Below are 27,515 nucleotides of genomic sequence, written 5' to 3' on the forward strand. Positions count from 1 at the left end.
CGCTCAGTGCTGTCGCTGTAATTTTTAATTAAAAAAATTTTTTTTCTGCTGCTCAAAGATAAATTATTTGAGGGTGAGCAAAATATTTTTCCTATGTCTCCGTGTTCTCCAGAATACCGTGAGTCCAGCGGGTACTCGGTAGTCTCCGAATAGATTAGAAAGTATCTTTCTCATTTTACAATTATATTAATCTAATCATTCATTAATCTTTGTTGCCTTTGCCTATAATTGTTTTATACAACGTATAAACTTACAGGGCATCACATATTTATCATGATATATCGTATCCCTCAAACTAGATTGAAACTTGCAGGGGAAGACCATACCTCTACAGCTGTGTTCTCTCCTCCCCATGTGGAGCACAGGCCCTGTACATAGGAGGTTGGTCAGTTTGACTACCTCATGCTGTGTCGTGCTCTCTGAAGCAGGGCACGCGGCCACAAATGCATTTACAGGGTCTTTCTCCTCCAGCCACAGTCTGCGAGGTTTTCCCCCAGTAGCCTTGGCTGCTACAATGCTCTTTCTAACTTTTCTTTCTTTTTTTGGTGCAGACGGTCGTGAGAGACTTCAGGACAAGAATGTTTCACTTAAGGACTTGTGCTGCTAAGTTGAGGCCGTTGACGGCTTCCCAGACTGTGAAGACATTTTCACAAAACAGACCAGCAGCAGCTAGGACGTTTGGGCAGGTCCGGTGCTATACTGCCCCCGTTGCTGCGGAGCCCTTCCTCAGCGGGACTAGTTCGAACTATGTGGAGGAAATGTACTATGCTTGGTTGGAAAACCCCAAAAGTGTACACAAGGTAAGGCTCAGAGGAGCAGGTGTCTTCGTGTGTTTGGAGTCTTGGCCGATGGTGGCTGGCCATCCAGGTAAGTGCATGTGTTCTGAGGACCGTCCAGAAGGAAGGCAGGCAGGTGGCTGGAAGCCCCACCGACCCGAGTTCTCTGCGTCAGCCCAGCTTGGCCGTCACACCAGGCCCAACTGGAACCGCCTTCTCTGGAGGGGCGTGTCCCTCTCTCCGTGTGCGGCGCGCTCAAGGCCTTGCTCCCTGGAACAGCCAACGTGTTAACCCGGCAAGGATGTAGAGGGCACTTGCACCACTCCCAGGCTCTCACCAAGGCTGCTGCAGGATGGTGATGCTGCAGAAAGGAAGCCCACGGAAGGAGAGGCCCCGCAGGAAGCTCCTCTGTCCCGCTGTCCTCGGAACACCTGAAAACCATTTCATGTGATTTCTGTATAAATGACATTTTAGATCAGTATGTTCACGTTTTTCTCTTGTATTTGAAAGTAAATTCTGTGAAGACTTCCTTCTAATTTCTCTGTGTTAACCAGTGAGGCTCTTCCTTAGAGCCTCTCTCTTCACACGTTTACTTGATACAGAGCGTGCCTAGTGGGAGAACTTCTTCACAGCATTTTGGCCAGTGATATTTATGGGTTTTGATGACTGTTTCTTGGTTTTCAGGTCAGGCAGCTGGCCCAGCAGAAGCTGGAGGGTAGATCCCCAAGTTGCTCAGACTCCTTGTGCCCCATTGCGGGGTGTGTGAAGGAGACAGTATGTGTGAGGTGCTCAGGGTCTGCGCAGAGAAAGTGCCCACCGGAGGCTGGCTGTTGTCACTGTTGATCTGGCTCTTTCCTTGTGAATTTTGGGGACTTGCTATCTAAAGGCAGCCTGCTTCCATTGGGCCCTTGAGTGTAAGCTTTACCCTTTTACCCTGAAGCACTAGTGACATTTAGATTGGGTACGTTTGACTGCGGGAGCCACCAGTCCCGTTTCATCAGGAATGCCGCCTCTTGGTCTGAACCTCCTTGCCCAGCAACGTTTCCATGGCAACCTGGAAGCTGCATTGCTCCATGAGCAAGATGAGACCTGGTTTCCTATGGGAGGAGATCTGCGGTATGTTTCCCAAGACTGTAGACAAATGCACTGCCCGGAAAGAAGTGCCTCTGCCTGTGATGTCAGATATTAGCGGTTTCTGAAGACAGTTACTACAAGGTTATCTCTCAAATAAACTTAGCCCAGAGGTTTCAGAATCAGACTTTCATCTTGTGTCCAGGCTGTCCCTTGCCTTCCTTTTCTCAGACGTAACCTCTTTATGGAACCAACCAAGTCTTCTTAAGTTATATTTGGTTTTAGGGAGAATAGCACATGAGTGAGCTATTGCAAGTTAACAGGGATCTAGGTTGGGGAACGTCCGTGTGTGAATGCCTGGTGTCACGGGAATGGGTTGCAGTGGTGAAGCACACTGTGGCTCTGTGGTGCAGAGCTCTGGAAAGTGAGGCTGAAAGCATCACAGTGGCTGTTACCATTATTAGTATTTGTATTAATATCGTTATCGTTATTGCTTTAAAAAAATTGTTTAGGGCTTCCCTGGTGGCGCAGTGGTTGAGAGTCCACCTGCCGATGCAGGGGACACGGGTTCGTGCCCCAGTCTGGGAAGATCCCACATGCCGCAGAGCGGCTAGGCCCGTGAGCCATGGCCGCGGGGCCTGTGCTCCACAACGGGAGAGGCAACAGCAGTGAGAGGCCTGTGTACCACAAAAAAACAACAACAACAAAAAAATTGTTTAAAAGACTTATTCTGTAGAGCAGTTTTAGGTTTATAGCAAAATTGAGGGGAAGGTACAGAGATTTGCCATGTACCCCCTGCCCCCACATGCAGTCTCCCCGCCATCAACATCCCCCCCCAGAGTTACAACATTTGTTATAATTGATGAACCTACACTGACGTGTCATCATCACCCAAAGCCCACAGTCTACATTAGGGTTCACTCCTGGTGGTGTGCGTTCTGTGGTTTTGGACAAATACATAATGCCATGTATCACCATTATAGTATCATAGAGAGTATTTTCACTGCCCTAAAAATGCTCTGTGCTCCACCTATTCTTGAAAAGGATTTTTATCACATGGTGTCGAGGAAGGTAACACTTGGGGGTTCTCAGGCTGCGTGGGAGGGTCACCGTGTCCATCTGTCCCAGGGATGAGGACAGCACAGTGAGAGGACTACTGACAGGCACAGATAGATGCAGCCTGCTGAGGAAGAATGCAGAGTGAGGATTGAGTCCTTGGGCTTCACAGGTCAGACAGAGCAAGCACCTCTTTAGCACCTCTTTGAGAGATTCTGCGGGGGATATGGGTAAAGGATCTCAAAAAAGGACTTTTCAGTTTAATAAGAGAATACATGCAGGTTGGCGTCTTTGGGCCAGATTTTATGTGCTGGTTTCTGTTGTCAGTATTCTCCAGGGGACACAGCGTCTCCTTGAGGGAGAGGGACAGGATGGTGTAAATCAGTGGACATTTACAATGGCAGTGTCCCTCTGCGGCCATCCCAGCAAAGTGGACTTGATCGCCTCTCCAAGTTGAATTAGGCCCAATACCTGTTGTATGCTCATTTTTTGAGGGACAGGATCCAGAGCTTTCATCAGATTTTCAAAGGCATTTGTGACCCACGGAAGGCCTTGGAAATCGTTGGTTTTATTAAGAATGCTTTGTTTGTGCTCTGTGTTAGAAAAAATAGTTTAGGGAGAGATAAAGAAAATTAGGTTTTAAGATTTAGATTGATCATCTTTCTGATCTCTCATTTCTGCATCAGATAAGGGATGTCACATTCCTTGTCCTGAGAGCTGGTTCTGTCATCATTCTCTTCCCTCTCTTTGCAGAGGGCTTATGAGGAACTGCTAGGACTGAATTTTTTTGTGTCCAGCAGAAACAGCACAGATTTAGCATCTTCCCCCTCCCTGCCCTTCTATGCTCTGCTTTCCTATTATTTTTTAAACTTTTTATGACGTTTTCAAACATACAATAGGAGTGTCAATTACAAATTGACACTTAGCATCTACCTCTACAAGGATCAGATTATGAGCTCTGCAGCTGCTGACCTTCAACACCCCCTGAAAGGAGTTCAGGGGGTGGAGATCAGGAATGAAGCACTCTGTGCTCTGGGGAAAGCTGGGAGAACAGGTCTTCAGATAGATATCTTCAGGAGAAGATTTTATGAGCCCAATTCTGTCATCTCCCTGTATCTAGAGAAGCACTAAAATCCTTCATGGTGCTGTCTGCTCCTCGTGACTAGCAGAAACCTTCTGCAAAAAATGTGTGCTCGATTGCATGGACTCCCCCTTCACGAAAATCACAAATATACTGACCTTCCCCCCCACCTCTTTAGAGCAGTTTCTCGGAGCTCTCTGAAATGCTGTCTCCTGGGCTATAGTCCTCATTTTGCCGCAAATAAAACTTAACTCACAACTCTCACGTTGTGCTTTTTTTTTCTTCCCCCAGTTGACAGGAGTGTGAAATGAACCTCCGTGAGGAGACCCATCACGCAACTTCAGTAGCTCTCTGCAGTTTGCCAGTCTTTAAAAATCTATTCCTTCCCCACTTACTTTTCTGTCATAAATGCATCTCAGTGGCTCTATCAAGGGAATGGTTTCTTCACCACACCTAACAAAATTAACAAGATACTTCTCTAATACTATAATCTCATTCTCAGTCTATATTCAGCTCTTTGTGATTATCTTAAAGCTGCCCTTTCATGTTTGACTTTATAATTTACTTTATAATTTTGTCGTATCCCTATCTTTAAAGAAAAATTTTAGGGCTTCCCTGGTGGCGCAGTGGTTGAGAGTCCGCCTGCCGATGCAGGGGACACGGGTTCGTGCCCCGGTCCGGGAAGATCCCACATGCCGCGGAGCTGCTGGGCCCGTGAGCCATGGCCGCTGAGCCTGCGCGTCCGGAGCCTGTGCTCCACAACGGGCCTCTCACTGTTGTGGCCTCTCCCGTTGTGGAAAAAAAAAAAAAAAGAAAGCTTTTATTTCTAAATGTTTAATGGTGAATGTTATGTTTGTGGTAAAGTAATCAAGCAGTTCAGGGGTGCAAGCCTCCGAGCGCTCCCCGTGCCTCTGCGCACAGTTACCTGGGTCTGCCTTTGCACCCCGTTTCGCCGTCCCTCTGCTCTTCGTCCCTTGGCGTGGTCCTCTCCTAGACAGCCATCTCTTCCCCATCATTTTCTCCAGTTCGGCCTCTGCGCTCCAGTCGTAAACACCTTGTCAAGTGTAGCTCGCCCCTTGCCCCCCTAGGACCCGTCAGCCAGGGCCTGTTCTGTCAGCATGCAAAGCCCTCCCTCATTAAGGTCTTGGCCATGTTGGGGACAAGTCAGATGGTGGCATCTTATTTTTGTTTATGTCTTAAAAACAGAGTCAAAGCCAGATTGCCCTTGTTAGTGTTTCACACAGACAGGTAATTGAGAGTTGCTGAGCCCTCACCGAGCCCCTCCTGTGCAGCAGAGGCAGGTGCCTGCCCTCACCTCCACCCCCACCACAGTCACAGTGTGGTGTCAGCCCTGCAGGGAGATCCCAGGATCGGGCCCTGTGCCCTCTCCACCCTGTGGTGCCCTTTGTGCCCCTGCTCACTGAGCCACCACGGCCGTCCTTGGTGCATCGGAGCTCACTTCCCCTGCCTGGGCCTTCTGAGTGACCCCTGCCCACTTCCTAAAAGCCTGTCTTCCTCATCTTGCTGACTGTGTCCATTTCCTCTCCTGCCTTCTGTGGGCCAGCTCCCACGTGTAGTAACAGCTCTCTGGTCCAGTGTGGTCACCACAAGAGCTCTGTGTGGCGCTCGACATGCAGATCCTAGACTCTCGGTCCCACCTCTCTGAGCTCGGCCGTGCCACCCTTCTGGGCCAGGCACTTCTGCTTCTTCCTTCCATGCTCGTGAAACACAATGCTGTTATTTTCTGTAATTGAACCAGACAAGCAGAGCAGAAACAGACACACATCGTCCCCAGTATGGGGTGACACCGTTCCTTTTCATTCTGCAGCTTTGAAACTGCCTTGGCTGCACTTTAAAAACTCAGCCGCTGTTCGCCCTAGTTCTTTGCTGGCCTTGGGGAAAAGCACACACGTGGTATACTTCAGGGGCTTTCAGTGATCGAGGCTGTTAAACCTCACTTTGAAGTTCCCCCTCCATGCTCAGCTTCCTAAATCAGGATGAATCTCAACCCTGGTGACTTTTTGTGTTAAATCGACTAAACCAACAAAGAACATCTTCCCTAACTTCAGTATAGTATTTTACTCTTAAAGAATTTGTGTTTATACCGTCAGGGACATAAAATTAACACCTTTGGAAAGTGTAAGGGTCCTGAAGCAGTGCCTTCACCTTATGTGTGTAGCGGTTCACAGCTCGCGACAGTTTTATTGGAGGACTGCGTCGACTGGCTGCCAGGAGGTGCGAGTGTGCAGGGCCCGCTAGCTCGTGGGCCCGTGGGGACTTCAGTAAGCCGAGCACAGTTAGAATACAGAGTAAACCTCACCAGCTTCTGCAGGGAAGCGCCAGTTGTTCTGAGTTTTGAAGGGTAAGGAAGGGGCCTGGCCAGGGACAGGGTGGCTGTACCCAGAAGAGGCACGTGTGAAGGCAGAGGGCTACAGGGGCATGGGAAGGGTCGGGGGGCACTCAGCGAGCACTCACAGAAGCTCCTGGGAGGCTCGGCACCAGGAACCCAAGGCAGCAAAGTAAAGACCAGCAGTTTGAGCTGCGACATACGTGGAGAGGCCCCGAGATCAAGCCGAGGGGTGTTGGCTTAGTTTGTGAAACGCTGTGGGAGTGTGGACCCCTGAGCAGTTGGCAGAAAGTGAGGGTGTCAGACGCTGATGGAGAGCTAACTAAGCCTGCAGTGGCCGGAGGGCGGGCTGGGAGTAAAGGCGTGCTGCATCTTTGGGAGCGTGATTTTTTAATGCCTGTCCTTTTATACTGTATTTTAAGCAAGAATCGTGGGTTTTTAAATGTCAGTGATAACTGGAGAGAGAGATCCAGAGCGACCTCAAGGGGAAGGTGGACACCAAGAGCAAGAAAGGAGCGAGTCAACCTCGGGGCCGGGGCAGCTCCTTTTTTTTTTGGTCGCACCAGGTTTTAGTTGTGGCAGGTGGACTCTTTAGTTGTGGCATGTGAACTCTTAGCTGTGGCATGCATGTGGGATCTAGTTCCCTGACCAGGGATTGAACCCCGGCCCCCTGCGATGGGATCGCAGAGTCTTATCCACTGCGCCACCAGGGAAGTCCCTGGGGCAGCTCTTGAGAAGGGCGCAGCGAGCTCTGCCTCAGCCGCCTGCCTGGCACCTCCTCTCTGGGGAAGGGAAGAAGGAGCGCGTTGTCAGCCGGAGGCGTTCTTTGGGGCCTTTCCCAGAAAGGGGCTGTGGTGGTGATCACATCGTCAGTCCAGAGCCTCTAGGCCACTCACTCCCCGACTCCGCCTGTGCCAGGCCCCCGCGAGGGGTCTGAAGGTCTGCTGGGCTCTGGGCTCTGCCGTCCATGGGCAGTTTCTGAGTTTAGGGCCTTCTCTCTTAAGTGGTCCCGACTCGCAGAGCCAGAATTCTCTCTCAGCCTGAGGCTTGGCTCCGCTGGGCTAGGTCCTCCAGGTGGGGCCATCCACTAGGCACGTGGGGACCAGATGCCCACTGTGGTCCCGCACAGCCACCCTTGAGAGTTGCAATTCTGAGTTGACAGAATGCACTGTTGGGTGCGGACCGCCAGGCAGAGGGCAAGGGCTCTCACTTCCTGAGCAATGCCAGAAAAACTGCGCATGAGAGCCGTCACAGGCGTCCTGCGTATAATATTCTCCTGCAGTAAAAGTCTGGTTTCTACGAGCGTTTGTGTAATAAACCAGCCCAAAACTTGGCAACTCGAAACACCACCAATGAAGTTTTTCTCATGGTTCCCAGCTTCCGTGCAGCTGAGGTTTGGCCAGGCTGCAGCCCCGCAAAGGACCCCCTCACATCTGGTGCTTGGTGCTTGCTATCCACCAGGCCCTGCCATCAGCCAGGGGACCAGAAAGACTCCCTCACAAGTCCTCAGTGTAGCTCCAAGAGGAGAAGAGAGGAGAGAGGAGGAGAGGCTGCAGGCCTTGGGTGCCCCACCCAGAACTCACACTGCCACTCCCACCCATGGCCTTGGTCTAAGCAAGTCTCAGGCCAGCCCCCAAGGGCTCACCCCCAGTGGAGGAGCCACATGGCCACTGCAGGGGGCCTTTTGTGGACCTGGGAGGACGTGTGGCCCCTGGGCAGCCTACCACAGTCCTTTCTATAATGATCTGATGGGGCTACTTCCTTTAGGGCAGAAACCCAGGGAGTATCATTCCTCTATCAGCAGATTCCTTACAGCAGAGCTGAGGCAGCTTTTCTTTGCTAATCTTGTGTGTTTATTGACATTTTACCTGCACGCCCATACAGAGAGAAGATAGTAGAACTTGTCTGGAGATGTTCTCTCGCCTGTGCTACACTGTGCTTTAAAAATAACAGCATCACTCTAATCGAGCACAGTTCATTTGGCTTCTGTGGCTGAGGCATCCCCGAGCAGAATGCCCAAGTTTAACTGCTCCCAGTGTAAATAGATCTGTGGTGACAGGTCAGGCAGGCCCTGATCCTGGTGCCTCTTAGATGTGGTGGTGGGCAGTGAGCTGGGTCGGGACATGGCCCCGCCCGTCCTCAGCTGGGGACAGTTTGAGCAAGGCCCTGCCTTGGTGGTTGGAGGGGTCTGCAGCCCAGCACTATGCATGTCTTTCGAGACTGCCTAGCCCTGAAGCAGGAACCTTTTGTGCAGGTCTGTGGCAGTCCACCGCGGGTCTTCTCGCCCCCTCACCCCGGGCATCGTCTCGTCAGGACGTTTGGACAGTCCCACACGGTGTTTTCAGGAAAGGCATGGAGCCCAGCAGTTGGCACAGACAGGGCACAGCAGGAGGGTTGTAGACACTGCCCCATGCAGGCTTTTCATACACAGCACAGACATGAATCGCTCAGCTCCACGCCATAGCTGGGCTGGTGTGCACAGAAAGCTAGGCACTTAGAAAATAATTGCAGAATTTGCCAGCGCACTTTCTAAGCTGGAAGAGCCCCTGTGCAGGGTGGGTAGGGAGACGTGCAGCCTCAGAGCAGTGCCAGCTCCCTCCAGGGCACTAGGGTCCTTGAGGAGCGGCACCTCCTCAAGGACAGCTGGCGCTGTCGGCCAGCGAGTCACAGGTGACCATCCTTGGCTCAGGGAGCTGTTGCCTGTCCATTTATTTGACTGAATTAGCCTGAACCCACCAAACCCTTGTTTGGCCATGCATGTGTTTTCCTTGGTCACTTGTTCCCTTGAATTTCACGTTTGTGGCAGTTAAAAAGCATTGTCAGTATCAGAACATAATGATATGGTTGTTTGTGACAGTGCTGGCATCTGACGTCCAGACCTGGCAGTCATTAGTTTATCAACTGTGATGGCCTTTGAGCCTGGGGTTTGGTCCATTCAAGAGGTGGCCAGAGGTTGCCCCGCCCGGTCCCCCGCGTGGTGTTTACGTCAGGGTCCTTGGCAGGGCGCCCAGCAGAGGGTGGTGGTGGCTAGCAGGTGACATCATGTTCTAGACCAGGGTGCATGATGCGGGTGGGTGGGGTTTGTTCCATAGCTAAGGTGGAGACGAGACAGCAGGGCATCTGAAGGGGACTTTGCACGAGAGAAAGTGGCCTGGCCAATCCAGAACCCAGAGTCATAGAATTGAGCAGCTAGAATAAGCATTAGTAACCCTGGGGTTAAGCTTTGATCATCAGCTTCTTGAACAAATATGAGTATACCTACAGGTGCTTTTTAAGGTGTAAAAAGCTACACAAGTACAGGGCTGTCCTAAGTAAGTGCTCCCTACCTTTATAGGCAAGGAATGAGGCACAGAGAGCTGACGCGACTTCCCTGGCCCTCGCCCAGCCTGTGGGGGTCAGGACTGGGGCTCCCAACGCCCAGGAGCGGGCGGGCAGCAGGCAGGCCCACTCTGGTGGGCTCAGCCTGTGCGTGGCCCCGGTAGGTCACACGGTTGCACTGGCCTACGTATCTGACACACATCGGGGGACTTTGAGACGGGGTGGGGAAGGGCGCTTGGTAGCAGGTTTGTGACCCCTCCAAAGCCAAACCCTTCGTGAGCAAGTCTCTGTCACGACCTTCACAGTCAGGAACTTGGCCCTGACACTCTTGCGATCTGCTGACAATCAACAGGGTAAAGTCTGCTTGCCTCACTGAACCACTGATGCCCACGTCCCCTGGTTAGCACTCCCACAGCCACTGAGGTCAGTGCCTTATCTGAGATGAGGACTCTGGACGGTCCACGGTCTTACAGCTGTCACCGCACCCACTGCTGCACCTGACACCCTGCCTAGCACAGCACTTAGCACCACACCTGACACCATCCCTAGGACCACGCCAGACCGAGCACCTGGCATCCACCTCGCATCACACCTAACACTGCATCTGATACCACCCCTAGAACTACAGCTAACACCCCCCAGCACCACATTTGACATCCCAGGGAGCACAGCACCTAGCATCACACCTGATACCAGCCCTACCACTGCACCTGACATTGCATCTGACACCACACCTGTCAAGATGTTCGCTTTTGAAGGAGTCTGACCTGTCTGAACTTAACTCAGCAGGTGTGTTGAGCACTTACTATGTGCAAAGCACCGGACCCGCTTCCTTAGACGTTACAGAGAAGGGATGTGTTTGCAGCTTTGAAGAGCTCCCTCTAACTGGGGAGAAGAGGACTGGCGGCGGGCGGCAGGGAAAGCCCGTTGGGGCTGTGAGAAGCCTGGGAGGTGTATGGGGGAGCAGAGGAGCTAATGGCTTTTGAAAGCAGACCTTCATGTACTACAGTTAAATGCTTTTAGTTATCTAAAATTAAATGTAAGAATTCTGGTTTCACTTCACCCAGAATGTTATACTTATTTGTACTTGAAATCTATCGTGTTTTGGTTTAAGTCATTTCAGCAACAAGTTGATGGCCTTAAACCCATTCATGGGAGGTGGGTGGCCTGCCTACACCTCCGTTGACGGGCCAGGGCTGCTCGCCTCTATGGCACGGAGGCCGCGAAGCTCCACGTGCAGGGGGCATGTGGGACCGCACAGGCGTCCTCTTCTTGAAGTTTTCTCTTCATTTGGGAAAGGGCCCACTGACCGGTCACTTCAGCCTCGTGGTCACCTGTCCCTGCAGCGGGTCTGCAGACACTTGGTTCTGACAGCAGGGAAGCCGCTGCCGGGGAGAGAACCGGAACTGGCAGCAGGTAGACATACGGGTAAACAAAGCCTCAAGTTCAGATGTGTGCAAATGAGGGCTGCGATTATCAGAAGGGGAACCCTCTCCAGATAGTGGCAGAGCCACAGGTTGAAGATGACGCGGGTCAGTGTGTGGAGAGGGGATGAGCGCCCCAGGCAGCAGGAGTGGGGGAGGTGCAGGCTACTACCGAACGAAGGTGGAAGCCAGTTCAGGTGTGGGGAGGGGAGGGGTGAAAGAGGCATCTTGGAGAAGATGCTGGAGGGAGAGAAGCTCTGCCTCTGAAGGGCGGTGAAACCTACAAGCCAGAAAAAATGACCTTCACTTTCACAGCTTAAATCAACTTTTTTTTGAGGTCTGACTTACATGAAAATTTACCGGTTTTAAGCTGCGGTGCGAGGGTTTTGCAAAGTGTATGCCGCCAGGAACTTTCTGTCACCCACGTGTGCAAACTGATCGGATCTGGTGGAAGGGGGCTTGCTGTTTGTTGGGGTGGGCTCCTTGGGCGGGCCCTCATCTGAGTGCAGGTACCCACACCTGCCCAGAGCGTGCGGGGGAGGGCCTGCCGGAGCTGCAGGGAAGCGTGCGCAGCGGGGGTGAATTACGGGCCTGGAGGAAGCTGCATTCCTGGCATATTCTTTCCCAGTGTTTCCCAGCTCTCTGCAATACTGGTAGGAACCAGTTTTTTCTGACCGCCTCCAGCTTGAGCAGAATTTCAGTCTGTGTCGCTGTCCTCAGCCAATTGAAAATCACCTGGAGTTTTATCCCAAGCACAAAAGAAGGTCAGAGAGAGGAGGCCCGATGACTGCGATTTCCCTCCCCACCCCACTGCCACCCAGGGGCCTGGCCTGCGCCCTCCGGGTGTCAGCCCTGGAAATCCTTTGATTTTATTGTTTGCTGGCTTTGGCAAGGGTAAGCCAGCCTGAGAGACGCTGTTTATGTAAGGGTTGCTCTGTCTTACTTAACCTGATCAGTATCTCTGCCTGGTGACCACGCTGTCAGTCCTGCCTGCCTGAACCTCTCCCCAGGAGGCTGTAGTTGGCATTCCAGGTGCTTGGAACATCAGTGTGGTAACTACTCCTACCTCTGTGGCTGCCACTACTGTTCTTGTTATTCAAAGCTGATTTTTCTAAAGAGAGGTGAACTTGTGTTTTTTGCTATGCCTTTTGGCTCTGGGTCTGTCAGCAGCTGGTGCCCATCAGGGTGAGGGGTCGGCGTGCAGCCAGGGGACCCTCTCCATCCAAGGTCTTGTCGTTGGGCGACTGCCGCTGCATTTCTGCACATGTGTTCATGCGTTCTGTGGGGAAGAAGACAGTGTTTAAGGCTTGAAGAAAGTTGGGATCCTGTGTGCTGCTCTCCAGAGGCTACTTGGTTTCAGGGTCATGCCCTGTCCTTCAGCCCCCCTGCAGCCCCAGGGTAAATGTCCAGAGCAGGACTTGGCGTGGACACACGTAAGGGTGGGGACGCCAGTGCTAGAGCCCGCTGGGGGCAAAGCAGAAACTAGATGAGGTTTTACAAGGCAGGAACGGTGTGCTGTTGGTTCTTGCCGTGCAGGGCTGGGCTGACTCCTGCCGCATCCCCTACCCTATCAACGGGGCTCCTTTCAGTCCAGGCCCTCGGTTACTGGAGGTATGGGTGGGGGTCAGGGAGAGCCCTGGGCCAGAGCTGCTCCCAGAATGCGTGGAGCTTGCATGGCCTGCTGTACGAGCTCACAGAGTCAGAAATGTTTGGGGGTGTCCAGCGTGTCTGCTCCTTAGGCCTGTGTAAGGAACCAGGTGGGTGCCGAGCTTGGGGCAGCCTTGCCTTGCCCAAGGCTGCTGATCCTGAGGCATCCTCTCCTTTCTCTCCCAAGAGTAAGTCGGTTGCTTTCTCTGGTGGGCATACTGCTTTTACCCCTGTTAGAGGACTCAGAGGGAGAGAATGGTCTTGGGGTTCCAAGCCCTGGGTGTAGAATGCCCCTGGTTGTCAGGTCACGTGATGCAAGGTGCTCTGCAGTCGGTGTTATGGCCTTTGCCAAAAGAGAACCCCAGAGCTCCCTTCTACCATCAGCTGACATGCTGAAAATTAACCAGAAAGGTAAAAACAGTAAAACCTTGAATAGTGAGATATGTTAAAACATTTAAAAATTGTTATTGAGGTAGAATTTGCATGTAAAAATTGTACAATTCTGGTTTTTAGTATATTCACCGTGTTGTACTATCATCCCTAATAGTTTGATTTTTTTAAATTAATCTTTTTGAATACAAAAGGACTGTGTTCTTATTGTAGAATGATATAAACATTCTGGAAAGCTCCCCTCAGAAACACTTGTAGTGAGAGGCCGGGCTGCCTTGTGTGATGCTCCAGGCCTGTGCGCATCCCAGGGGTTTGTGACTGGCAGCAGCATGCAGCCATCTCTCGGACCGTCCAAGTCAGTACGTCTACATGTCATAAAGAGCCTGCCTGAAAAAGCCAGAAGACCTTCAGGCTTCAGGACCAGTCTCAGGGTTTCTGCCCAGACATAGATAGACCCATTCGATACCTGCCCAAGCTCCCAGACGAGCCCATCTGGACAACATCTTGGTAGCACTTAACTGGGAGGGCGAACAAAAGTCTAGTGAAGTTTCTCCTCTCCAGATTTTTCAAGAAGTCTAACCAGAGTTTATTGACAGAAGAATCTTAGAAACTGGAAAATGCATGGCAGAGAAGAAAGACAATGTTTTCATGTTTCTAAACTCTCTGAGTTTTAATATATATTTTTTGACAATGGAATTTTATTAAGTCTTAGTTTCTCTGACCTCTAAAATTTTATTTTAAGCTTCACGTCTTTGTATGAGATAAACTATTATAGTTCACAATGTCTATGCAGATTATAAATTGAATCAGGGAATTCCCTGGCACTCCAGTGGTTAGGACTCCGAACTTCCACTGCAGGGGGCACAGTTTCGATCCCTGGTCAGGAAACTAAGATCCCACAAGCCGCACAACATGGCCAAAAAAAAAAAGAAAAGAAAAAATTGAATCAAATACAAAATAGCCAAAAATAATAGGAAGAGGAGTTAGTTCACATTAGCACAAAGGAAGTTGAAACCAGTAGTAATACTAGTTACTACCAATAATGCCAACTGCCTACCAGATTGTGTGCTAAATGCCTTTAGTCTTTACAAAAAAAACCTATGAAGAATATATAGATTTTTTTTGTCCTCATCTTACGGATGAAAGAACTGAGCACAGAAATTTAGGTTATTTGCCAAGATCTCAGAGCTCAGATTTAAGGTTCTGCCTCCGACTGCACACCCTGAGCCCTTAGTGACAAGACTATTTCTGTAGGGGTTGGTGAGGACGCTTCAGGCTTCACAGGTCCAAGCTCCGGGCTGCCTCTTACATAAAGGCCTTGATTCTGTTTGGGTTTTTTTTGTTTTTGTTTTTAATATTTATTTGGTTGCGCCGGGTCTTAGTTGCGGCAGGTGGGCTCCTTAGTTGCGGCTCGCCGGCTCCTCAGCCACGGCGCACGGGCTCCTTAGTTGCAGCATGCAAACTCTTAGTTGCAGCATGCGTGTTGGGATCTAGTTCCCCGACCAGGGCTCGAACCTGGGCCCCCTGCGTTGGGGGCGCAGAGTCGTAGCCACAGTGCCACCAGGGAAGTCCCCCTGATTCTGTTTTATGTCCGGCGAGAAAGCACAAGCAAGCAGGCCTGGGCTTCAAAAGCTGTGCCACGCCTCTGGGGTCTGGAAAGAGGATCTAAATGCACTCAGTTCCCCTGAGGAGGCCCAGTTGGGGTTTGAGGACCTGGGGCAGCTGCAGCCCTAGAGGCAGGAGGGCCACGAGCATTGGTCTTCCGGATGACTAGGCAGGGAACAGATGGGGCAGGAAGGCCTCTGTTCACCTGCCTCCTGGGCTGCCTGCCATGGAAGCAGTTGGCACTCACAAGCCGGGCAGAGCTGCTCGGCCTTGGGCCTTGGGGGTTTTGATGGGAGGGCATCTGCGTCGTAGGGTTGGGGTGAGGAGGCGCATCTGAGGGAATGATGGAAGCAGGGGCCCAGCCTCTGAGAGAGCCACCCTCTGGGGGCAGAAGCAGGCTGTCCAGAGTAGGAAGAAGTTGACCCAACCAGGCTACTGGTAGATGGGCATAATCAAGGCTTACCTGCCGAGAACAGTTCTCTTTTTGGCTAAAAATGAGTCCTAGGCCTTAGGGGAGCAACGGAGTGACATGTGTGTTCCTTCTTTGTCTTCAGTCATGGGACATTTTTTTCCGAAACACCAACGCCGGAGCGCCCCCGGGCACCGCCTACCAGAGCCCGCTCCCCCTGAGCCTGGGCTCCCTGTCAGCTGTGGCCAGAGCGCAGCCCCTGGTGGAGGTTCAGCCCAACGTGGACAAGCTGGTGGAGGATCACCTGGCAGTGCAGTCTCTCATCAGGGCCTACCAGGTAAGGTGGCAGCGGCCAGCCATCCGTGACAGAGTGCCCCGCTGACCCCATGAAGGTTGTCGCTTAACTTTCACCCCCACCAAACACTAGGCGCTCTCTCTCCCTGCTCTGGGCTGGAGGGAGGCAAAAATGACATATGACAAGAGAAAAGGAGCCCAGGCGGTCTCACCCTGTTTGAGCAGATCCTCTGCCACCTTTAGCACCTGCCCTTATTTCTTCCCATAGCTTGGCAAGAATGATTTGTGAGCAGGGAAACGCGGTCAGTGCCCGGGTGTCAGGGGAAGTGCCGATGCCCAGGAGGAAGCAGTGACCAGGAGGGGTGTGCTACTCGCCTTCTCAGTTGCTAGGGCCCAAATGCAATAAGACAAAATGAACCTGTAGGGTTTGGGGACAGAAGCAGAGCCCATGGAAGCAGGGAGAGGCAGGTGAGGGGCAGCTGAGCCTGCAGAGGGGCCACCTCTCCAGGAGCATTCCAGTCAGTGGTCAGCCCCGTTGGAGGAGGCTCATGCAGAACCAAGGGCTTCCATGGCCTTTCTCAGAGCCGAAGCCCCTTCCAGGATATCTGCGTGGTGTGGAGAAGAGCCCAGAATTCAGACCTTACCACCTGGTCTGTGAGTAGTTCTCAGGAGGAAAGGAGGAGAAATCGGGCCCGGGGAGGCCCTTCTGGGAGCTCCCAGGACATGGGCTCCCCTGCTGCCTCTTCTGGCATTGCTGCAATGTAGCAGGGGTGTCACACCACAGAGTTCTGTCTCCGATGTTCTCTTTCCTGGAAATGGCCATGTGGACCGTTCCCCTCCGCCCACGGGGCCAGTTGCCACAGGTGTCAGGACAGGTAGCACAGGGTGGGTCTCTCCTGTTGGAGCCTGGCAAGTCAGGCTCTCTCCCCAGGGCAAATGACGAGACGCACGCCGTTCACAGTGGGCGTTTCTGTAGAAGGAGGCACAGTTGGTGTGTGCTGACCACTGCCTGACTTATTCAGCCTCAGTCATTTCTGTTGGTCTTTAAGTGACTTCTCAGCAACTGCTCCCCTTCCCAAATTGTTAGCAAGAAACAGTGGATAAAGTATCCAAGACTTAAAGAAACAAAATTGGAAGGGATTTTACGTGTCTTTTTGCTTTTAAATGGTTCAGATCAGGCACTGAGGTCCCTGTTGTAGCTGTCTGCTGTTGTGCCCCCTGTGCCCTAACCCACGCAGCAGGGCCACACCCACCCCTTCCTTAGGGACTTCGTGTTCTAAGCTGAGTGGTCTTCGCACTGGCGCTAAAGTCCCCAGCATATCCCATTTCTGTTTATCCAGGAAAACTGTGAAGGATCCCGAGAAGTGGGTCCTTTTAGACTGCCAGGTTTATCAAAACCTGAGGAGCTTATCCCCTTTTTATAAAAGTGCATTTATGCACAATAGTGCTTTAAAACAAACTATTGTAAGTCTTTTTACTAACTGACTTTGTTGTTTGGGTTCATTGGCACTCTCAGGGAAAGGTTTGACCAAGTGCAACTTTTACCCCTCGCCACAGCCCACAGGACCTGCTTAATGACTGCTTGTATTATTGCTTCCAGGTCAGGGGTCACCACATTGCAAAACTTGATCCTCTCGGAATTAGTTGTGTAAATTTTGATGATGCTCCAGTAACTGTTTCTTCAAACGTGGGTGAGAATTAATCTGTAAACACTAATTTTAATGTAATTTTACATTTTTTTTTTTTTTACCCCTTCCCTCTTTTTTTTCTCCTGTCCTTTTGTGTGTGTCCTTCCCTCTCCATCGCTGGCCCATTCGTAGATACGAGGGCACCATGTAGCACAGCTGGACCCCCTGGGAATTTTGGATGCTGATCTGGACTCCTCCGTGCCCGCTGATATTATCTCATCCACAGACAAACTTGGTGAGGGTCTGAGAGCGGCCAGCGCTGCGCTGCGTGGCTCCTCTCTCTGTGTCCCAGCCTGTGGCAGCCAGGACGTCCACAGGCAGAAGGGAAAGACTCTTAAGTTTCCTTCGTTCTGATCACTTGACATTTATCAGTCATGTAGCCTTAGTGTGTTTTGGGCAAGTTATTTTTATCTCAGCTTTTCAGCCAGATCGTATGAGCTCAATTATCTAAGTCTCAAAATTGGAAAGTAAAATTTGGGGGCAGAAAAGGTTTGTGGCACAGAGAAAAAGATGACCCACCCAGGCAGGCGGGTCAGAAGATATTCCAGAGACCAGCTCGTCTGGCTTCGGTTTCCAGATCTCAGGGCAGTGCTGCCCCAGACGGGGCACTGCTCAGGACCGTTGTCACACACTGTCTGCTCTGAAGCACGGTGTGGCCTGCCTTTGACAGGGCGAATTCCAGAGCAGGTGGTGCAGTTTGGGTGTCTCGATTCTCAAATGCCGGTGATCATACTGAGGAAACTTTGGAAGGCGTCCCCGCGGGCGCTTGTAGTCCCGCTCACCGTACCCTCTCTGTCTTGAGCAGAGGGGCGTGGCTGGGCTCACACCTGCGGTTGCTTTCTCAAGTTAACCTGCTCTAAGTCACCGTGCTGCTAACCTGTGCTGCAGAAATGACGACGTGACTAATTTTTAAATGGCCAGGTTGTTTTCGAGAAACACTGTGCATGCTAATAAAACTGATGATTACCTACCTGCCTAACGCTGCTCTTTGGGAGGGGACGAAATTTGCCTCCTGAATAACAGTCACTAACGCTTTGTGGTGCCCGAATGCCCTTAGAGGCGTGTCCGAGTTGTGACGTGGGAGGTCAGGCACTAGTCAGGTAAGGCTGGATTTCAAACAGTGTTGGCCCTGGGATTGCTGTTAGAGGTTTGTCTCTGCTCCGTCTTCATTTCAGAAACACTCCTAGGTAATGCAGGGTTTCCTCTACTTTGTACCTGCACTTTTGGAAGAAAGATTAGAGAAGCCCTTCTGAATATGATTAAATAGGGCCAGTTCAGATTGTCGGCAGGACGTGAGCTTAATCCTGCTACTTTATTGAGTGGTGACAACTGTGCACCCCAGAAGTGAGCTTCTCTTTGCAGTGTCCCTGAGGACACTTGGAGCTCCTTTCCTCTTCCTCGCCACTTAGTCCCCGCAGCACCCAGGCCTGACCCAACCTGTGCTCACCAGTGCTGAAGCCCCCTCAGCACCGTGAGTCCCCTCCAGATCCAGGGCAGAGCACCCCCTCTACGTGAGAGACCTGCGAGCCCCAGGGCACCAGCTGCCTGATGAGAGCTCAAGGCTCTGTGCCCTGGAGCTGTCTCTCCAGAAAAGGAGGACTGCAGAGCCAGCCCGGCCCAGGCCACAGAGCCTGGTGTTCCCATGCACAGTCAAGCATTTCAACAAGAAAGGCACAGGGGAGGTGGGGTCTCCTTCTCCCATCCGAAACTGCATCTCCCCTGTTCCTTGTGCCATCCCTGGTTGCTAGTTTCTTGGTATCAAAACGGACCTTTTTCGGTGGTTCCCAGCTCATTAGTACTGCCTGGGGAGCCTGGAGCTCTTCTCTGTCCCACGCAAGACTGGTCAGGGTGGGATGGCGCCCGCCGCAGCCCACAGGCACAGGTGGGGCTTCCTTGGAAGCGCCCCCCAGGCCATCCCAGCCCAGGAGTCTGTGAAGGGTGGGAGCCCCCAGGCCTGTTGATGCTGCCTGGCTCTTCAGTTCACAGCTCTCATCAGGGGCAGGGGCAGAGGCAGGACCTCTGTCCTTCTTCCTAGTTCTTTCTTGGCCATCTCGGCCTTGCCTTACGTTCTACTCTGAAATAGTGCCCCGAGTGTGCCCCTGTGAGGTTCTGTGTCAGCATGGCGAGGGTTATAAGCCAGAGACACACAGAGGTGGCCCAGAACTTCCTGAGCTCATTTGAGGAAGACTGGGCATCCTCCAGCTGGGAGCCCTTCAGAAACAGCAGGAGAAAGTTGGGCAGCAGCCCCCTCCTGTGCAGGAGAAAAGGTCACTGCATCCCGAGAATTCAAAATAGTGTGACCTAAAAGTCATGATCAATGGGGTTAGTGTAGGAAAGTTAGTCTTAAATTATCTCATCCTTGATGTATGTAGGTCTTTATGAAAACAACTGGTCCAATGTGACTGCTCTATTCAGGGACACTGGACAGTCCCTAGAGCACTTTCCTGCCCACCATCTTATCCGAACCTCAGGGCCTGGGTTCGAGCCAGCTCCCTATGTGGAAGCCCGGCTCTGCCAGGACTAGCTGTGTGCCTCTGTCTCTGTCTCCTCGTCTGTTAGGTTGTTTCAGAATTAAATAAACTCCTGAGAATAGTGCCTGGAGCTTACTAAGCTCCATGAAGGTGTGAGCCACTGTGATTGTTAATAATCTTTTGAGATAAGTAGCTGCTGGTCTCTCTGGTAAAGATATATATTTAGAAACCAAGAAATGGAGCAAGTAACCCAGAGTGGGTCCCACAGGAGTTGGTAGTAGTAAGGACTGGGCTGCACCCTGAGTGACGAGGAGACAGGGTAGCTCCGGGGCAGGGACCTGCCAAAGCAGGGGGTCGGCGTGGCCCACGTGTTGGTCTGGGGTAAGTGAGTGACTGCAGTGGTGTCCTGTGTTGCACAGAAGCCTTCCCCAAGCCTGCGTCCCGCTCGTAACACCCCTGAGCTGCCCTTCCTTTCTCCCAGTGGATGCGGCACGATTTCTCCATCCTCTTGTGGGGAAACCGAGGCCCAGGCGGTGATCACCCCTCAGGTATTTGAGCATTGTGCTGTTGCTGGAGCAGCATGAGGGCCAGAGGAACAGCTGCGAGCCTTGGGTGAAGTCAGGAAGCCGTTCCCAAGGGCAGCGCTAGCCAGTGCAGGTCTGCAGGGCGAGCGGGGCTGATGTCCCCTCAAAATTTTTTTAATAAGGTGGAAAATATGAAAAGTTTCCACTGAGTTCTTGCCCTTTTCTGACCAATTCTGAGAAGGTTGGGAAACGCTGGCCTAGGTTCCCTATGCTAACATCCTAGAAATACTCATGGCCCCTGCAGTCACTGGTAGAGAGTGTTAACAGGTAGACAGCCGACTTGGCCGACATGCTCCAGCTGCTGGATGGTCCTAGCATGTCAGGGTCACCGTGAGACACGTGCACACAGAACATACTGTGAATGCAACAGAAATATCATTGAGATGGTGGGGTTATCGATTATTTTGATTAAAATTTAACAATTAATGTTAGAACAGTTTCTCAGGTGTGGGTTATGGTCTAGAATTGTGCGGTGACTGCTTAGGAAAGGGGGGCCTTTTCCCAGAATGTGTTATGTTAGGAGCCAGGTTCCAGGTGTCCCCCAGAAGAGCATCTTGATTTATGTCGCATCGGGTGGAGGAGAGTTGAGCTCCAACCTGAGATGCCTGGGCACACATTCCACATTCCTCCCTAGGGAGAGGTGGGAAGTCTCCAGATGGGATCAGGTTTTCTAGCGAGGCCTCTCCTGGTTGGCCCTAAAGAAGGGTCAGCGTGCAGCTTTTGACAGCGAGTCCCTTGGGGTCGGGGTTGTTGCCACCTTAAGTAGAAACAAATCAACTCCAGACAGCCTGTGCGCTCTTCCCCCTCCAGGCTGCAGTCCTGCGCTGGCATGCAGTCCTTGCTTCGCTGGGGTGAGGACGGGGCGTGGGGCAGTCTTGTTTCTGGCCTCAGCAGAGCTGCCCTTGGCTGGGTGGGGACATGGTGAAAGTTCTCATTAGCTCTTACCCTCCATTTCCTCTCCTCTTCCAAGGGCAGCATTTGAGTTAGATTCCAGCTTAAAAGTGCCATCGTCTGTGGTTTCTGTATAAATTCTATAGTATAACTATTCACAGTGACAAAATGATTGGAATTTACTTAAATGTGAGACTTAAACATAATTAAAGGAGAACTCAAAACAAATTCTGTAAATAGAGAGGAAGGCGTGAAACTTCTATTTACCATTAGTGTTTGCAAATTGTCAGTCTTAGGAAATGAGCTTGAGTTAAATAGTTAAAAGGGCAATTCAAAAGTCCAAATGATGGCAACATTTTAGCTACTTCATGTCCAGCACAGCAGGACATGAAGTCTCCCCACCCTTCTGACCTTCCAGAGCGTTCTTTCTGGTTGAGTTTTGCCCCCTTGATGGCTGGGAAGAATGAGCTAAAAATAGAGTTGAATTTTAATCTGCTTTCATAATTTCAGAACAATAGAGGGCAGTTTACTTAGCATTTATTGGCAGCTGTGTGCAGTGAGTGTGTGGTGCCACCAGACCACTGAGTGAAGAGTTGGGATCAGGTTCCCCAAGTGACTCAGGAGGGCAGGCCAAGCTAAGGTCATTGTGGGTACCTCCCCCTGCAGGGGTGTCCTCCGTCCTGGATGCCCAGGAACTGGCAGACCAAGGCACATCCCTGCTTCTTGCCGGCTATGCTTCACTTAGGAACAACACGACCAAATCTCAGCCGTTCTCTGTCTCTCCAGCAGAGCATCTTGTGCTCATCAAGAAGTAATTTTTAAAAATGTTTTGAAGTGCTCAGGTGCTGGGAATCCCTTGCGCTTTCTGTAAATGACAACCAGAATATCTGTTCTCTTTCCATTCTCCTTCGGTTTGTGTCTTTTCTTTGTATTTTATTTTAAAAATATCCAAAAAGTGCAGATAAGAATAAAAGCATCCACGTATCCAGTACCCGCGGTGAACAAATGTAAACATTTTACCATATTGTCTTTAGATTTTTTTTTTAGTTTTATTTCATTATTTTTTGGCTGCGTTGGGTCTTTGTTGCTGCGTGCGGGCTACTCTTCATCGCGGTGCGCGGGCTTCTCATTGCAGTGGCTTCTCGTTGCAGAGCACAGGCTCTAGGCGCGCGGGCTTCAGTAGTTGTGGCACATGGGCTCATTAGTTGTGGCTCACGGGCTCTAGAACGCAGGCTCAGTATCGTGGCGCACGGGCTTAGTTGCTCCGCGGCATGTGGGATCTTCCCGGGCCAGGGCTCGAACCCGTGTCCCGTGCATTGGCAGGCAGATTCTTAACCACCGCGCCACCAGGGAAGTCCCTAGATTTTTTTTAACAGATGCACGTTTGCAGTTCCCTTTGAGGCCGGCGGCGGGTGGGGAGGTGGCAGGGGAGGTGGGGAGATAGTCCCACAGGCAACTCTTATGGCTCCTTGGCATGGTCGTATGTCTTGATTATGAGGATTGAAGGAAAAAAATGAAGAGTCTTCATCCTTGCCTTAAGCAAAGCATCCATGCTTTTGTGTAGGACCTGGACGTTCCATTGTCTTGAGAGCCACTGGCTCTGAGGTCTTTGGTAGGTGCTGCCGTCCTCGAGGGCGAGGAGGAGAGCTTTACCCACTCAGAGCAGGCATCTCCGTCCTCTCTGAGTCAGAGCTCTTGCCATCAGCGTCCAAGGATGCATTGGCTGGCCTTCCTCTCTACTCCCAGGGCAGGGAGCAGCCACAGTGCCAGTGACCATGCTCTGACCCCTCAGTCATCAGGCCCACCCTCCCAGGGAACCAGCGTCAGGAGGCATTTTGTGTGTCCAGATCAACATCTTGATTTTCACTAGCGCCAGGCAAGCTTCCAGGTGTGGGGCAGGAGTGTGTACAGCTGTGCACGTGTGTGGCTCTCAGCCTGTGTCCTCAGCAGCTGAGTTCCTCCATCCTGGTTCTACCTTCTCTAGAGGGGAGACCAAGGACCTACCTTCTACTCTTTAGAATCCAGCAGGAGCTTGAGGTTTTGGGTCTAGTCTGCTGCCTAGTGCTCCAGTTCTGAGGAATGGGACACAAAAATTAGGCTTTTTCATTTTCTTTTCCCCAGTTTTTTCATCCCAAAGCAGTCTGGACTGGGTGGATTTGACTTCCCAGGAGAGCTCTGTGTCGGCCACTTGTTCAGGATGGGGAAATGAGGAGGCCTCAGCTGCCACCACACGGTGGCTTCTCGGTCTCAGGGAGCAGCCTTTCCCTCCTTCAGATTCACCTTATTCCAGCTGTTCATGAACCGTTTCCATGTTTATCAGACCACATATCCCCCCTCCCTTGTTCTCCTTCAGTGTCTATGTCTGTGTGACAGTGTTTGTGCTACCTGTTCCTGCGGTAATGGTGTAGGGTTTTGGGTGTTTGGGGTTTTTTTAAACTAACTCGCCTGTCTTTTTCCCTCTGCACTCACCCATGCTATCCCACTCTGCCTCTCAGATCTTGCAGTTTTCAAGGAACGACTTCGAATGCTAACAGTAGGAGGTATGAAAATAACGAGCCTTTCACTTTTCTGGAGCTGAGGACTTCATTTGAGCAGGATGTGCAGCTTTCCCCAGCATGCAATTTGGGGAAAGTTGACACAACTCTGTCGAGTGTTTTGAAGTTTGTTAATTGTCTTGAGATATGTTTTTCCTGTCATATAGCTGTTATCCAACAGGTAGAGCTACTTACCATGTCATATTAGCTTCTGTCCATTTGTGTTCTGAAGAGCATTTTCACCTCCACGTGTCCACCATCGCTTCGCTGGGCTTCCGTCTTTAGCGTAGGCTGTCTCTAGCTCCTGCTGTAGCCAGCAGGGACCTGAGGCCACACTACATTCTGCATGTTGGCACGTCGTTTCCTCCACATCCTGCACTGTGCCTCTGACTGGACTCTGGATTCTTTCAGATTCTGCTTCCTGGGCATTTTTTCCCTTTTGATCTTCCCATGTTTGAAGGACAACTAAAGTACTGATAAAACGTTACTTAATGAAGTAAGGAGTCCTTAATGACCCTTGGTTCTGGGCAGAGCACCTTTGAAGAATCCAGAGTGGGGTGCCGGGGGTCATCTGCCTGCTGTCACTCACCACAGTGGCCAGTCTTCCTTCCATGCCAGGTGTCACTCAGAAGTTCTCTTTTCCTCCATCTTATCATGTCTGTGAGACTCTAGTTTTGATTAAACTTTTCATTTTGAAATAGTTGTATGCAGTTATGAAAAATAACAGAGACATTCTCATATGCCTTTCAGCCAGTTCCCTCAGTGGTACCATCTTGTAAACCATAGTACATCACACCAGGATACCGACACTGACAGCAGTCAAGCCACAGAGGTCTACATCACTCCAGCGGCCATTCCTGCTGCCCCTCTGTAGCCACACTTACTCCCCTTCTACCCCACCCCCATGTTTGACCCCTGGCAACCACTGTTCTGTTCTCCATTTCTATAATTTTGTCATTTCAAGAATGTTTTACAAATCACAATATGTAACATTTTGGAATTGGCATTTTTCAGTCAGCATGCTTTTCTAACACTAATTTTTTCCTTCTTAATTGCTGAGTAGCATTCCTTGCCATAGGTGTCCCAGAATTGTTTTAACCATTTACTCACTGAAGGACCTTTGTGTTGTTTCTTCTGTTCTTCAGCTAATAGGGTCTTTTACAGAGCAAAAGTTTTAAACTCTATAGTCCAGTGTATCAATTTTCCCTTTTATGGATCATGTTTTTGGTATCAAGTTTAAGAACTCTTTTCTTAGCTCTAGATCCTGAAGATTTTCTCCTGTATTTTTCTAAAGGTTTTATAGTTTTGCATTTAACATTTAACTCTGTGATCCATTTTGAGTTCATTTCTGTATAGGATATGAAGTTTAGATCAAGGTTTGTTTATTTTTGGCCTGTGGATGTCAATCACTCCAGCACCATTAACTGAAAAGTTTGTCTTTCTTATCATTGAATTGCTTTTATACACTTTTATCAAAAATCAGTTGGACTTATTCAGTGGGTCTGTTTCTGGGTTCTCTATTCTTTTAATAGGTGTGTCTCTCCACCAGTACCACACTGTCTTGATTACTGTAGCTGCTGAACTTTATTTTCCTTTTCCAGAATTGCCTTGGCTGTTCTAGGGCCTGTCTCTTTCCATGTAAATTTTAGAATAAGCTTGTCTACATTTACAAAAACTCTTGCTGACATTTTGGTAGGAATTGTGTTAAACCTATAGATGAATTTAAGGAGAATTGACATCTTTACTATGTTGCCCTTCAATCCATGAACATAGTATGTCTCACTTATTTAGATCTTCGATTTCTTTCATCAGCTTTTTGTAGTTTTCAGCATACAAATTCTGTATATGTTTTGTTAGATTTACATGTCAGTACTTCCTGTTTTTAAAAAAAATTTAGTGTCCATCTATTCATTACTAATATCTTGAAGTACAATTGATTGTTTTTATGTTGTGTCCTGTGACCTTGCTGAGCTCACTTATTCTAGGATTTTTTTTTTTTTTAGTAGATTCTTTAGAATTTTGGGGGTAGACAATCATCTCACTTGAAAATAGGAACAATTATTTCTTCGTTTCCAATCTGTTTGCCTTTTATTTCCTTTTCTTGCCCAATTGCCCTGGTTGGACCTTCCAGTACCATGTTGACTAAGAGGCATAAGAATGAACATCCTTGCTTTGTTCCTGATCAATGGTGGATTACATCGATTGATTTTCAAGTATTGAACCCAACTTACATATACTGCTGGAATAAACCTCAATTGGTCATGGTATATAATTCTTTGTGCATATTGCTGCATCTATATATATATGTATTTGTATCTGTATTCATAGGAAATATTGGTCTGTAATTTTTTTTTTCTGTCTTTGTCTGCTCTTGGTATCAGGGTAATTCTAGCTTTGTAAAATAAGCTGAGAAGTTTTCTTCCTACTCTAATTCCTGAAAGAGACTGTGTAGAGTTGGTGTTAATTCTTCTTCAAACATGCAGTAGAATTCCCCAGCAAAACCATATGGGTTTGGATTTCTTTTTCAGAAGCTTTTTATTTATGAATTCGATTTCTTTAAAAGTTAGAGCTATTCAGATTATCTCTTTCATAGTGGGTGGGTAACAGCAGTTTGTGTTGTTCTAGGAATGGTTTGTTTACATCTGAGTTGTCAAGTGTATGTTGTTCATAGTATTCCCTTAGTATCTTTTTGATATCTGCAGGGTCTGTATTGATATCCCCTTTTATTCCTGATACTGGTAATTTGTGTCTTCTCTTTTTCTGTTAGTCCTTTTAGAAGTTTGTCAATGTTACTGATCTTTTCAAAGAACCAGCTGTTTCATTGATTTTTCTGTTTTGCTGTTTTCAATTTCATTGATTTCTGTTCTTATCTTTATTTCCTTACTTCTGCTTTCTTTATATTGTTTTTTTTTTCCTTCTCTTTCTAGGTTCTTGTGGTAAGATCTTATAGATTACTGATTAGAGCCTTTTCCTCTTCTCTAATGTTTGCATTTACTGCTATAAATTTCCCTGTCAGAACTGCTTTAGCTGTCCTACAAACTTTGACATACTGTATTTTCGTTTCCATTCAGTTCAGTGTATTTTCTGATACCCCTTAATATTTCTTCTTTCACTCATGGATTATTTAGAGGGTGTTGTTTAGTTTCCAAGAATTTGGAGATTTTCCTTTTATATTTCTCTTATTGATTTCTAGTTTGATTCCATTGTTGTTGGAGAATATACTCCATATAATTTCAGTTCTGCTAAATTTTTTTGTTTTTGGCTTCATCGAGCCTTAGTCGCAGCACGCGGGATCTTTTGTTACAGCGCGTGGGCTTCTCCAGTTGCATCGCACTGGCTTCTCTCTAGTTGCAACGCACAGGCTTAGTTGCCCCATGGCATGTGGGATCCTAGTTCCGCGACCAGGGATCGAACCCACATCCCCTGAATTGGAAGGCAGATGCTTAACCACTGGACCACCAGGGAAGTCCCTCAGTTCTGCTAAATTTGTTGAGGTGTTTTTATGGCCCACTATGTTGTCTGAATTGGCATTTGTTCCATGGACATTTGGAAAGAATGCATACTCTGCTGTTGTTTGGTGAAGTGTTCTATAAATGTCCATTAGATCCTGTCAGTTATAGAGTCTTTCTATATCTTTGGCAACTTTCTATCTACTTTTTTGGTCGATTATTGAGTGAAGGGCTTTGAAGCCTCCAGACGAACTGTGGGTTTGTCTATTTTTCTTTTCAGTCCTCAGTTTTGGTGTTTTTTTTTCACATATTTTGCATCTCTGTTGTTTGGTGCACGCACATTTAGAATTGCTATGTCTTCTGGGTGGATTGATCTTTTTATCATACAATGTCCCTCTCTGTCTCTAGTAATTTTCTTTGCTCTAATATATATTTTATCTGATGATAATATAGCTACTCCTGCTTTTGTTGGACATGTTT

The 27,515-nt window shown here is 49.6% G+C and overlaps 1 protein-coding gene across 6 annotated transcripts in view; it reads left to right on the top strand.

The window, feature by feature from the left end:
- The window catches only part of OGDH (oxoglutarate dehydrogenase), a 76,873-nt gene that overhangs the window by 13,036 nt on the left and 36,322 nt on the right, over positions 1-27,515 (top strand). For 3 of the 6 annotated variants that reach the window (XM_027124029.1, XM_027124030.1, XM_027124032.1), the window contains exons 2-4: positions 552-800; positions 15,270-15,461; positions 17,239-17,341. In XM_027124029.1, the coding sequence (XP_026979830.1) occupies positions 579-800; positions 15,270-15,461; positions 17,239-17,341 (517 nt within the window). In that variant the 5' untranslated portion in view covers positions 552-578. Of the gene's footprint in view, positions 1-551; positions 801-15,269; positions 15,462-17,018; positions 17,110-17,238; positions 17,342-27,515 lie in introns of those variants that run through there. The other 3 variants (XM_027124031.1, XM_027124028.1, XM_027124033.1) reach the window with 2 other exon arrangements.

Source organism: Aethalodelphis obliquidens, unplaced genomic scaffold (genome assembly GCF_003676395.1).
Source record: "Aethalodelphis obliquidens isolate GAN/ISIS:26980383/991018 unplaced genomic scaffold, ASM367639v1 scaffold27, whole genome shotgun sequence".
Taxonomy (NCBI): Eukaryota; Metazoa; Chordata; class Mammalia; order Artiodactyla; family Delphinidae; genus Aethalodelphis; species Aethalodelphis obliquidens.